The 13,780-nt window shown below is 38.1% G+C and overlaps 1 protein-coding gene across 5 annotated transcripts in view; it reads left to right on the plus strand.

Moving 5' to 3' along the window:
* The window catches only part of COL14A1 (collagen type XIV alpha 1 chain), a 210,828-nt gene that overhangs the window by 26,986 nt on the left and 170,062 nt on the right, over nucleotides 1–13,780 (plus strand). For all 5 annotated transcript variants that reach the window (XM_078441830.1, XM_078441832.1, XM_078441833.1 and 2 more), the window contains exon 5: nucleotides 3,816–3,905. In XM_078441830.1, coding sequence (XP_078297956.1) covers nucleotides 3,816–3,905 — 90 coding nt within the window. The remainder of the gene's footprint in view (nucleotides 1–3,815; nucleotides 3,906–13,780) is intronic.

Raw genomic sequence — 13,780 nt, forward strand, 5'->3', positions numbered from 1 at the left:
AATGCAAACAGAAGAGGCCTGTCCTAGTTAACTTTCTGTGCTACTTCATTGTTAATATAGACTCTTTAAAAAATCCAACTTATTAAAGGATAATTTTAAACATTTTAAAAATCAGGATAGTATAGGGGCGCCTGGGTGGCTCAGTCGGTTAAGCGTCCGACTTCAGCTCAGGTCACGATCTCGCGGTCCATGAGTTCAAGCCCCGCATCGGGCTCTGGGCTGATGGCTCAGAGCCTGGAGCCTGCTTCCGATTCTGTGTCTCCCTCTCTCTCTGCCCCTCCCCTGTTCATGCTCTGTCTCTCTCTGTCTCAAAAATAAATAAACGTTAAAAAAAAAATTAAAAAAAAATCAGGATAGTATAATAAATCCCTAAGTATCCGTCCGTCAGTCACTTCAGCAGTGAGCCATTCATGGCCAGTCTTGTTTCATGTATTATCCCCCCACCCCACCACTCTGCCCTAATTTTGAAGCAAATCTAGACATTTCAAATAACAATAGCTTTTAAAATCATGCCATTACATTAATCCACAAATCTGGGAGGCTGTGGTTTCTAGAACTCTGTGTGTAGCAGTGTTCTATCTGGATTTTCTGCCCCTCTTTCCTTTTTTTTTTTTCCTTCCTCTTCTAAGTAATGTTTTAGGACATGTATTTTGTGATTTTTTTTTTTATTAAAAAAAAACTTTTTAAACCAGCTACCTCTTAAAACTTCTGAATAAAGACATTTGGTAAATCCACCTGTCAATAGGACAGGGAGATGTTTCAACATGCCATTCTTTTGAGATTCACATTGTCTGGAGCCTCTGGAAAAGGTTTTTATGTTATTTTCCATATAAATCAGTCTCTGTCTCCCTTTATGGCACCGTACTTCAGTTTCTGGCCTTGGACATTCCGAGTAAGCAAAATAACACTTCTTAAAATTTGTGAGAAGCAGTAAAAAGACAAGGAGACATTTTATTTTAGGCTGAAGTTACTGCGATTGATTATTTCAGATAGTTCCGCTGATTGAGCAGCATAAGAAACAGGTGACCTTAGAAAGCTTTCCCAATAGCTATTTCCTCAAAACACAAAAGGAAATGCAGTTAGGGGTCCCTGGATGACTCAGTCAGTTGAGTGTCTGACTCCTGATTTTGGCTCAGATCATGATCTCAAGATTCTGGGATCGAGCCCCACATCAGGCTCAGCACTGACAGCACAGAGCCTGGTTGAGATTCTCTCTCTCCCTCTCTTTCTGCTCCTTGCCTGCTCATGCACTCAATCTCTCTCTCTCTCTCTCTCTCTCTCTCTCTCAAAATAAACATTTTAAAAGAAGGAAATGCAGTTTTCAGCTTGCTTAAACTGAAATAATCTTAGTGAGACAGTCTAACTAAGACTAGTGGGATAACTTATATGTAAGCATATATATTTCTTAGCTGCATTGTTTTTATTGTCAAGCTGGAGGGATTAGTTCTTCCCAAATAAAAGTTTGTAACAATGAAATTAAAATAACTTTGGTTGGTTTTCTTTTTTGTTTTGCTCCTTGTGAAATGGAGCTATCAGTCTGGTCTCCCCTCCCTGGAAGACTTTCATGGTTGGGTCCAAGAAAATGATGATCCAGACAAATGCTGTGCATATGGGTTTATAATTAGTGTAGAGACTTGAGGTCCTCATGAGTCCATCTTCTGAACACAGGGAAGCATGAGAAACAATATTTGGAGTTTGAAGATAGAAAAGCATGTCTGATTTGGTGTGTATATTTGGCCAAGCAAATCAAGCATGGCCTCAGTTTTCAGCAAATGGGAGTAATGATATATGCCTATTACTGTGTGGATTAACTCACTTCAGCACATACTAGGGGCAAGGTTGCTGTTGTTATGATTAATGCCACTTTGCTTATGACAGTCTGTTTTCCAATTTAGTCTGCCTCCTGCATGAGGAAGACAGCAGCTTGGTATGACATATGTATTACATCTTATATGTAACCTAAGGGCAAAATTGAAAGATGACTGCTGTAGATAGATAGATAGATAGATAGATAGATATAGATGATATAGATATAGATATAGATATAGATATAGATATAGATATAGATCAGAATGGTTTATGGCTCTATTTGGCAAACTTTCTTTTTGGCCACCATTTTCCTGTCATTTTGGAATGACATTTTGTTAATCTCTGCCTACAAAATTGTGTTCATCTTTTCATCTTTCCAAGTCTGGCTTAAATGTCACCTTCTCTGTGAAGTTTCCATGAGTCTCCACCTCTGGAATTATTCTTTGCCAGATCTATTTCTGCTTCTATCACTACTCGGCACAATTGTTCCCACATTAAAGTTGCAGCCTTCTTTTACAGAATGTAAGCAATTTGAGGCCATGGCCTATGGGTGGGTGGGGTTGAAGATGTAGATTTGGAAAATTTCCACAGGAGGGTGAGCATTACACTTGTGGGATGATAAAAGTGTAGGCGGGCTGTACGGAGATGCAAGGCAACTTTAGTATATGATCATGTTTCAGGAATGGAAAACAGAAAAAGGAGCCAAAAAATGACAATGTAAAGGAGGGGTCTGAGGAGTACAAGAAAATCCAGGATAGTGCCTTTGTAAAAACTCACAAGGAGAAGAATTTACAGAAGGGGGTGTTCCAAAGTGGCCAAAACTCATAAAAAAGCCAGAGAGTGAGGTCTAAAAAAAAAAAAAAAGGATTTAGAAAATTAAAGGTTCAGTGGGAATGGCAGGATCAAGGCATCTTGTACTGTTTTTTATTTTTATTTTTATTTTTAATCTTGGAATTTAACCTCTAGGGTACCAGAAAGCCAAGGAAGGTTTCTAAGGAAACAAATAACAGAACTACAGCAACATGACCTTGGCAGTTGGCAAGTCTCAAACTCTTTCAGCAAAGGGATCGAAGCCAGTAGAAAGAAGAGGAGGAGAGGAGGGAATGATAGAGATAGCATTAATGGAATAACACCTTAGAGAAAGCAGGAATAATGGTTCGGAGAAAATCATTCCTTCCCCTCCATAGTCCACGATGCAATAAATTTGCTGATTTCTTTGAAGTGAATGCAACAATTAAATGAAGTATCTCATCATAAGATAGCTTCTGCCTTTTCATGGGGGTTTTATTTGTGCAGAAACCATCACCATTGGTGGTGGTCTTGACTGACTCAAGCAAGTGAACGTGCCAAGCAATAGCAGGAAATGGCTGTGGAGTTTCAAGCAGTGGAAAGTGAAGCTATGAGGGAGTAGATTGGTACAGATGTATTAATTAATTCAGTATTAATTTTATACTGAAATTGACAAAGAAATACTACTATTTATTAGTAGGGACACTTTTTTTTAAGTTTGAAAGGAAATTATTTTGGATTCTCTACCTTCTATCGCAGATAGCCCAACTCCAAATGAAGATATTTCTGGACATGATCTTCCTAGAACAAAGGCCAACTCACTGACCTTGTTCAGAGACCAGAAGACTTGGCTTGAATCCTAAGCCAACACTTTCCGGTTTTATGAAATATGTTTTAATTACTTAGTCCTTTGTTCCCTCATGTACAAAATGGGAATAATCATGCTGATTTCATAGCAGTTGATGAAAGGTTGAATTTATTAGATACAGCTGCCCATAATGAGTCCTTGACCAAAGTAATTCCTTAGGTGTTTTCCACACCTTCCCATGACAAGGTTAAAATAAAATAGCAGTTCTAATCTTTGGGAGTGGAATTCTACCATGGAGCTAATTTCTACTTAATACTCTCAATACTTGCAAAGGTTTTAGTAAAACTCACTAAATATTTTCTTTCAGACATTAACCTAACATGTTGCTGTGTTTCTACTTTCCTTCCAGTTAAAGATTTGGAAAAAAGAAAGGATCCAAAACCCAGAGTCAAGATTGTGGATAAAGGAAATGGGAACAAACCATCTCCACCAGAAGAAGGTCAGATTATTTTTTTTATTTGCTTATTTTGGCGGTTGAGTTTTAATAACACAAGCAATACACACATACCTGGCCGTCGCCCCATCAGAAGAGTGCAGATCTGATATGGAACTCTCCTTCATCCCCATGTCACTCCTGCCTTCCTCACTTGTAGAAACTGTCAGCACTTTTCTCTCATTTCCTCTCCGTCTTTAGTACATCACCAGGTTCTTGTGAATTTTTTTGTTTATTGAAATACTGACAGAATCTGTTCGTTTCTTTCCATGTCAAATGCCATTTCTTTTCTGGTGTACAGGATTATTTAGCAAAACCTCTATTTGTTTTCTACCCAGAAGTTTGAGCAATCTTTTCAAAAACAAATCTGAACTTATGCTCTCCCCACACACATCTTAAAACCCATTCAGTGGCTTCCAACTGCTCTTAGGATACAGGCCAGAATTTTTAACTAGACCTCCAAGCCCTGCCTACCCTTGGAACCTACCTGTATCTTCCTCTCCTTCCTCATCTAACAGCTCACTGCTTTCTAGCCCTGCCGGCTCTCTTTCAGATCCTTTAAAGATCTGGTCTCTCTCTGCTGCACTGTCTGCATGAGATACTCTCCCCATCACTATGCTGCTTAAATACGTCCTCTTCTTCCTGCAAAGCTCAGTTCGATCTCCTTCACATGCCCTCATACAACAACTAGCTTTCCTTCATAGCATTTTATATTTACTTATAATTTGTTTTTTTTTAATATTTACTTATAATTTGAATGTCTTTTCCACTAGACTGTAAGATCTGAGAGAACAACCATTTGTCTGTTTTTGCTCCCCACTGACTCCTCAGTATCTAGAACTGAGTAGTAATTTCTGATACCTAACAGGCATCTAAGTAAAGATTCACTGAATGCAAAGATACGTAAATGGTCTACTAAAAATGTAGAATACTAATGGATAAAAAGTATTGTCACCCAGCAATAAACACTCAGTGTTTATTTTCATGCTTTGGCAGATGACTTTTTAGTCACTTTTCTGTGAATATACAGACACATATGCAGAGCCTGCCATATTGTATTTCTTATTCTGTGCATTGACAAAACTTTCCATGTGACTACATATAGGAGGTATGACAGCCTAGTGGCAAATTGCATCAGCATGCCATTTACCTCCCTGAATTCAAAGCCTGCCTTTGCCTTAAGTTTGAGTGATTCATACTGGTTATACTAAATTCTTTCCTTTTTTTTAAAATGTTTATTGATTTTTGAGAGAGAGAGAGAGCAAGCAGGAGAGGGGCAGAGAGAGAGGGAGACACAGAATCTGAAGCAGGCTCCAGGCTCTGAGCCGTCAGCACAGAGCTCAACATGGGGCTCGAACTCACAAACTGTGAGATCATGACCGGAACTGAAATCAAGAGTTGGACACTCAATTGACAGAGCCACCTGAGTGCCCCCAATTTTTTTTTTCTTGTTTTTTTTTTAAATACATTTTTCCCCTCTGCTGGACTTAAAGTCCTTTTGTATTTTTTGTATGGTTATAATTAAATTTTAACATACATATAAAATCAAAAGCTAAAACTAATCCATATCTTTACTCTTTCCTAACCAATACAAAATTCTGTAATACTTTAACTTCAACTATCCATCTCCTGTATTTTACACCACTCAAGGCAGATACATTAAATTTAGCTTCTTTTTTTGCCTCATGAAGTATGCAGTTTAAAGTAATTATTATTTTAACAGTCAGGGTTTGTCCAGATATCAAGATTTCCCATGTTTATGAATTTATTTGCTCATCATTCCATCTTGTATCTCTGATACAGAGAGAGGATCTCTGTTGGTAAACTCAATTTTATTCATACAAAAATATGTTCACCTCCCACTTGGTGTTGAAAGATTAGCTGTCGTCTCCGGTTATTTAGAAGATGTGTCACTATCTTCTGGCTCCTGTTTTTGACAAGCCTGTTGTTAGTCTAAATATTATTCCTTTTCAGGTAGTTTCTCTTTTCTCTCCAGATGCCTTTCAGACATTCTGCCCTTTTTCTTTGGTGTTCTATTGTTTCACTATAATAACCTAGTTACAGATTTCTTTGTGCTCCCAGAACTGAGAGCTCTATCTTTCACCAGCTTTGAAAACTACTTAACGTTTAGTGCTTCAAATTTTTTTTTCTCAGTTATCTATTCCTTTTTCTCTCCTCTCTTTCTCTGTATTTAAATTAGATTTATCATAGATAGTCTCCTCCAATGATCTATATCTCTTCATTTTCATATTTTCTACCTCTGTGATTTTATCAGTGACATTTTGGATAACTTCCTTTGCCTTTCTATTAGTGCACTAATTATCTCTTTTCCTTTTTCAAATCTGCTTTTTAATGTGTACTTTCCAATGAATAAATCTTTCATTTCTAGAAATTGTATTTAGTTCTTTAATAAATTTGCTAATAATTTTTATGGTACTTTGTTCTATTTTAGTGCTTTAAAAATTATTACAATATTTCTTTAAAAAATTTTTTGTAAGTTTATTTATTTTGAGACAGAGAGAGAACATGAGCAGGGGAGGGGCAGAGACAGAGGGAAAGAGAGAATCCCAAGCAGGCTCTGCACCACCAGCCCAGAGCCCAATGCAGGGCTTGAACCCATGAATCATGAGATCATGACCTGAGCTGAAACCAACTGTCAGACTCTTAACTGACTGAACCACCCAGGCACCCCAAATTATTACAATATTTCAAAAATGTTTCTTTTATATTCTGAGCCCAATAATTATATTATCTAAAGTATTTTGGAGCTAAATTCTTCTTTTCTTTTTTTATGCTGGTTTTCATTCATGGTGCTTGTTTTCTTGTTTGATGTGTCACATTGGTTTGTGAGCTCATTTGTGGGAATTCTTCACAGTATGGTTTAGGGGTGTGCCTTTCCAGAGAGGTACCCTTAGGTAGTAACTATTTATGTTAATTTCTTGTCTTAGAACACTCAGAATTTGTCCATGGTTACAAATTCATAGGAGAGACACTTTTCTTCCACATAGAGCTTAGGCCGATACAAACTCTTTGTTATTGCCCTTGCTGGAAAGTAGATATTTTTCTAGTCCATCATTTCACTAAGGGTATAGCCTTTTGAGGGTACTTCCTTTACTTGGGAAGTATCAATTTCAACCGCCCACATAGAATGCATGCAAGGTCTTGTTCTTATATGAGTATTAAAGCTGAACTTCTTGACTTGCAAATTCCTGGTTGATATGAAATCTATCAGATATATATTTCTCATTACAATAAATAATTTGTGAGAAGAGATTTTTGAGACTATGCATATGTTGCTTTTCTCATTAAATTTTTACGCACTTGTTTTAACATTCATTGATGATTCTTGCCTCAATCAGTTACTACTATAGTGTTTATAAAAATGGTAATTTTCTGCACTCCATTGTTTACATGTATTAGCTGGCTTTCTACTGTAAGGGCTGTCTTTCCCTTTGCCCACATATATTTGTCTATTTGTATCAGAATGGACTCATGGATTCTTATTTTATGGGATGGATTAAAATCCATTACTATCATTATTTATTTTGACGCTCAAATTCTTCCAGATTTGTTCAGTGGGAGCTATTTCAAGCTGTGCTCTATGCCTATCATTCTTTAAGCTTTTCTTACTTTATGGCACCAACCTTACTTTGCAGAGTCTTCTTGTATTTTTTCTGTCCTGCTCTGAAATCAATCAGTAATTCAAGAAATTCTGGTTTCTTTTCATAGAATGGTATTTAGATACCAAGATGTGGGCACTAGATGTGCTCATTGCTTCTAGGTTGTTATTGTTTCTAGGTCCTCTTAGCTGAGAGTACACATGCACTGCACACACACACACTCCTCTGTTTATCTATCATCTGTCTTAAAGCTACAACTTGTATCTACTTTAGACTGATATCACGGGGTTCATTCTAGCCCCTCCGCTTTCCATATTTATAATCCCTTTGCAAGGGATTTGGGAAAGATGGCTCCCAAAATCTTAAATATATCTGCTTATATGCTCAGTCATAAAAGTCATTTTAGGATTTCTAATCTATACATACTGTAAAAAATATCTGTTAATTAGAGTTCAATATTTGCCTTTAGTGTGGGTCTACAATAAAACAAACATCTGTGTTCAAAAGGATCTTAGGTTAGTTCTTTTCTTCCCTATTCACTGTGGTTTTGTTATTCATTTTTAATACAGCTAGGTTAATTTATGAGTATGTAAAACACTAATGTGGTTCCAAGAGCAAAAAAAAAAAATTATACAAAAGGTAACACTCAAAAGAAGTATCAGTCCCCTTTTTTCATCTACCTAGCTTTACTCACCCCTTCTAAGTAACCAAACTCATTAGTTTTGGATTTGTCTTTCCTATTCATTTTTGAAAAGAGAGATTTGTAAATATTTTTATAGAGGATTCTACATGTAAGCTCTTAGCTGAGTTTTAGGTTAGCATTCTTCACCATGCAGTGCTTAAAGAATGGCACTCAAGGTGAGATCTGTCTTCCATCCATGGATTAGAGTTGGTCCCAGAATTTAGGTATAACTAGATATTACTAAATATCCTAAGTTCTTCATTTTTTTCCCCTGATTCCCCTTCCTCCTGCCCTTCTAAAATCAAGGATTAAATGAAGTGAATTAAATACAGGAAAATGGACAATGAAACAGTAAGAGTAATGTGGACACATGTTTTGATTACTTATGTAAATGAACATCTGGAGGACTGGTCCTTCAGCAAAGCATTTGCTTTACTCACTAAACATGATTATGGAAGGACCTTCTCTTAGCCCACTGTCAGGCAGAAGCTGTTTCAAGGTCTTTACTGCAGTGATCAGGACGTGGGCTAAGGCAAACACTCTCAGCAGTTTTGTGGAAACAAAGATGGCTTCCTCTTTTAGGCAGGGGCTCCTGTGAGGTGTGTGCAGAGACAGTGTGGATTCTGAGGGCACTGGCTGTGGAGAATTGTCTTAAGACATAAATTGTAAACAGTGGTGACAGTCCAGGCCAGAGTTAGGTCTCCCAGGAGATTGAGGAGGAGCGTTCATGGGGCCCACTGGCAACCAGAAGGCCTTCCCCACCCAAGTGTTAATGTACCACTTGCCACAGCCCCTCTTCTAAATGTGCTAGCCCCAGAATTCACGTTGAACTGTGTTGCTGTTTGTTCTATTTATGGTCTACAATTTTTGGTACAAGGGTTGACATTGATAGTGGCTAAGATACAATCAGACATATTTCACATAATTTAGAATTTTAGTTTCAAGGGTTGAGAGCCTTAACAGAAGTTGCTGTGCAGTGAAATAGTTACGTGTTTTCAATCTACTGTACGTTTCTTCAATAATCCAAAGCAAACTCCCAAACAAAAGTGGTATTTGCCTTTAAGCATAATATTGGCATTTTCGCCTCAACAGCTATTTCTCCATTGTCCAAACAGCTTTCTTCAGTTATTTTTGGTGTTTTGAACAAGAATGCAGAGCCCAACTGAAAAAGATTATGAAACAGATAGCAAAAGTCACATAAAGTTTTTCCCCGCTTTTAATGGTTTTTAAAGGATCTGACCCTCTTTGTTTTCTTTTAATAAAAAAAAATATTTTAGGTTTTTTACAATGAGAAGATAAAGGTAAAGTCTTTTTTTTTCTTAGGAAAAAATATGAGCTGAGCACAAGTTACTCTTCCAACGATTGGCAAACTATGGCTCGCAGTCCAAGTGCATCCTCTGTTTTCTTACACCGTATAAGGGTTTATTGGCATACAGCTATGCTCAGTCTTTTACATACGGTCTATAGCTGCTTTCCCGCAAAACCAGAGTTGAGCAGATAGAACAAGTATCATAGGACCTGCAAAGACTAAAAGATTTTCCACCCTGCCCTTTTCATAAAATGATCGCTGTTCCTTGCTTTTGAATGTGCTGGAACAGAATCACTTGATGAACTGAGTAATTTACCGCTTTTCTGAGGAGTGCTGGTCTGTGTTGGTATTTTCAATAAGAATTGCATAGGATGGGGTACCTGGGTGGCTCAGCTGGTTAAGCGTCTGACTCTTGATCTTGGCTCAGGTCATGTTTGTGAGATAGAGCCCCACATCGAGCTCTGCACTGACAGGGCAGAGCTGCTTGGGATTCTCTCTCTCCCTTTCTCTCTGCCCTTCCCCCACTCTTTCTCTCATGCATGCTCTCTTTCTCTCTCTAAAAATAAATAAACTTAAAAAAAAAAGAATTGCATAGGATGTGCTCTTATATATAAACCTTCAGTGGATCCTACTTCTCCTACAATCACATTTGACCTCTTAAAATCTGAAACATGACAACTCCCAAAATTTAGTTGTGAGGACTAAATTTGTTAGCATGCATGAAGTGCCTAGAACATAGTAAGCGCTACATAAGTATTTGCTACTGATACTGCAATGTATAATTTGCATAAATCAATCACAGACCAAACTTTTATGTTATTGATTTAACAATAAATGCATAGAGGAGGTTTGGTGATTACCCCTTAGTGCTGAGCACTGAGTTAGGCACTGAGACTTAACTAGTGATCACAGTTGAAAGGATTCTACCCTCAGTCCACTCATGTAGTCTGGCAGGGACTCAGCACTCTTGGAGAAGAGTCAGTTTTGCCTTGGGTATCATCATTATGGTTGAACAATAGCCAGGGCTCACGATTGTTCTGAAGGTATGTTATTACTAGGACCACCTATTTCCCATTAATAGTTTCATGATTTCTGGGCTCACTGTTAAGAGATAAATTTGAAATGTTAACACCTTTTCCATCAGTTATTCTGGGTCTTAGATCTGCTGAACCCAGGATTCTGAGTTCAGTTCAACAGGAGTGGGACTGTTGGGGATGTGAATTTTGGTAAGGCAGGAGTGAGAAGATCAGCCACAGTATGGGAGAATGGGTGGGGTGTGTAGGTTAATTCTGGCTACATCTTTACTCTTAGAGATTAGAGGGAATGGATTGGGTCCATTCATAAACTGGACACTGGAGTTAGGTTGTGGGCTGGAATTCATGCGTTAAAGTATTTAGGAGGGTGCCTGACCCCCAGAGCATGCTCTGTAGGTCTTCCTCTTCCTCCTCCTTTTCCTTCTTGTGCTTCACTATCCTCTGACTCCTTTTCATTTTTCTCGTTATTGTTATAATTACTATTATCTAGACAGTGGATATAGTGTATCAGCAACAGCACTAGGGTGGACTAGAATATCTCTGCTCATAAGCATAGAGAGAATTTGCGGAAGCACCTCTGTCTATCTGTGCCTGTGCTGAGTGGGGGGAAATGTCTTGAGAATTCATAACGATGGGCCCATACCATGTTCAAATTAAGCATTCAAATTTACCTTCCTCACATGCTCTGGGAACCTTCCATTTAAGAGATTAATGTAAAAAATTGCTCAGCGTTAGTAAAAGTAGGGTACCTGGCAGAAGTAAACACAAAATCACATTTGAGGCACATATGTATGACTCACATTCCAAAGATTGCCACAGATACAGCAATGCCAAGAAAGAGCTCAGAATCCAAACTTGTGAAGCATAGAAGTAAACCATGTGCTATGAATAACAATCAGAAGACACAGAAAGGGTGGCCTCAGAATCCCGGGGGTTTCAATTGTGGAATGATTACATACAGACTATAAAATAAACAATATTATTAAAGTCATAGAAATATTAAAAATGAGAGAAGAAGAGATTGAGAGACTATGAAAAAGAGAATATATGGATTTGAGAAGTGATCAAATAGAAGATAAAGAATTGTGAAGAGCATAAATGGATAGCCATACCCTGAATCGTGTTGGGGAATCTTTGGCCAGAGTCAAAGATAAGACTTTGAGAGACAAAATCGGAATGAGGAGGGATGAAGGGACTGGTTGAAGCCATTTCTAAATGACAGAGAACTAGCTGCGTGCTGTGGTATGTTCTTCAGGGTTTTTTGTATATTAGATACACCACTCTTTTTAAAAAATGATGTTAAGTGATTTTATTTATTAATTCATTCAGAAAAAGGTTGAGAAGTTTAGCAAGTTCAGCTTGCTCAATAAACTGGTGACCTGTGTTTGAGGAAGAAAAGAATTATTGTATTAATTTTAAAATAAATCCTGATCTGTTACAACTGTGTAATAGAAAAGCTGTGATATAATTATGGCCCTGTTTCTCCTCACTTCACTCTAAGCATTTCGTAGCATTTCATGGAAGCACAGAACAAGCAAAGATAGTCTATGAAGCACGAGGCATTAGACACATCATAGGTTTCTGGAGTCTGTGTAACATGCTCAGAGGAGACGTCAGAAGGTGATATGAATTGCTTCCCAGCCTGAGGTTTAAGAGAAGAAATAAAAAACATTTTCATCAGAATACTTTTTTCTTCCCATACTGAACCTTCCTTTTTCCATCTTGTTTTCCCTTTTACTTACTGAGATCACTATGACTTAGAATACAGCACACAAGCTTTGTGGTCAAACATCTCTTGATATAAAATCTTCCCTGGCTTGTTACCTAGGTCTGCAACCTTAGGCACACAGCAGTGCGCCCTTATCTGCAAGAGACGCGTTCCAATACCCCCAGTGGGTGCCTGAAGGCATAGACAGTACCGAACTCTCTACATCTGATGCTTTTTCCTATATATGCACACCTATGATAAAGTTTAATTTGTAAATTAGGCACAGTAAGAGATCAACAACAATAACTACTAATAAAAGAGAACAATTATAACAACATACTGTCATAAAAGTGCTGTGAATGTGGTCTCTCTTTCTCTCTCCAAATTACCCTGGTGTCCTGTTCTCATTTTCTTCCTGGGACGATGTGTGATGATAGCATGGCCGCCCACGTGGTGAGATGAAGGGAAGGGGATGACGTGTAATGAAGTGATAGGCTGTTGTTGATCTTCTGATGATACCTCAGAGGGATGATCGTCTGCTCCTAGACCGAGTTGACCTCAGGGATAAAGGAGGACCATGGATAAGGGAGGACTACTCCATTAACCTCCCTAAACCCTAGTTTCTTCACTGGAAAAAGCAGCATAGTAGTCAAAAAAAGCATATGACTATTTGTGACATGAAATGCTAGCACATATATGACATGCCTGGGCACTTAAGGAATGTCAGGTTCTACCCCATTTTCCATTTCCTTTTTTAAAAAGTGTGTTTATTTATTTGGAGAGGAGAGAGAGAGAGAGAGAGAGAGAGAGAGAGAGAGAGAATGAGAGAATGAGAAGGGGTAGGGAAGAGAGAGAAGGAGAGAGAGAATCCTTAACAGGCTCTGTCAGCACAGAGCCCGACTCGGGACTCAATCGCACAAACCATGAGATCATGGCCTGAGCCAAAATCAAGAGTTGGACGCTTAGCCACCTGAGCCACCCAGGTACCCTTCCATTTATTTTTATTATTATTATTTTAATGTCTTGATTTCAAGGAGAAAATAGCATACAGAATGCAACAGAGTATCTTACATGATCAACAACTATTTGTTGAATATTTGGATGTGGCTTCTTTGAGACTAAAGGAGAGTCACAATTCTGTGGAGAAGATTAAGAAAAACTGCATTAATGAAAAGAATGTTTTTATCACAAAAAAGGCAGAAAGCTGATTTCTGTTTTTCTCCTTGATGTGAAGCATTACAATTCATGTTTTCAGGAATTCAGAGAGACACGAGGCAGAATCAGTCACTCAGAAAATAATCATTGAACACCTGCAAAGTACGTTATACCTGTACATGAAATGATAAGATTTCCTGAGGGCAAGGGGATGAGCTTCACCTCTCAATATACTTCAAGTTTTCTTAGTCTTCCCCTCCCCGGTACTTAATAAGCCATTTTAGAAGGATTTTGACACCTTGTCTGTGGGCTGTTGGCCTCCAGTAACTTTTACCATTCTTAGCCTGTGAATTCTCCAGTGGTAAGAAATCAT

Source organism: Panthera onca, chromosome F2 (assembly GCF_046562875.1).
Source record: "Panthera onca isolate mPanOnc1 chromosome F2, mPanOnc1 haplotype 2, whole genome shotgun sequence".
Lineage (NCBI taxonomy): Eukaryota > Metazoa > Chordata > Mammalia > Carnivora > Felidae > Panthera > Panthera onca.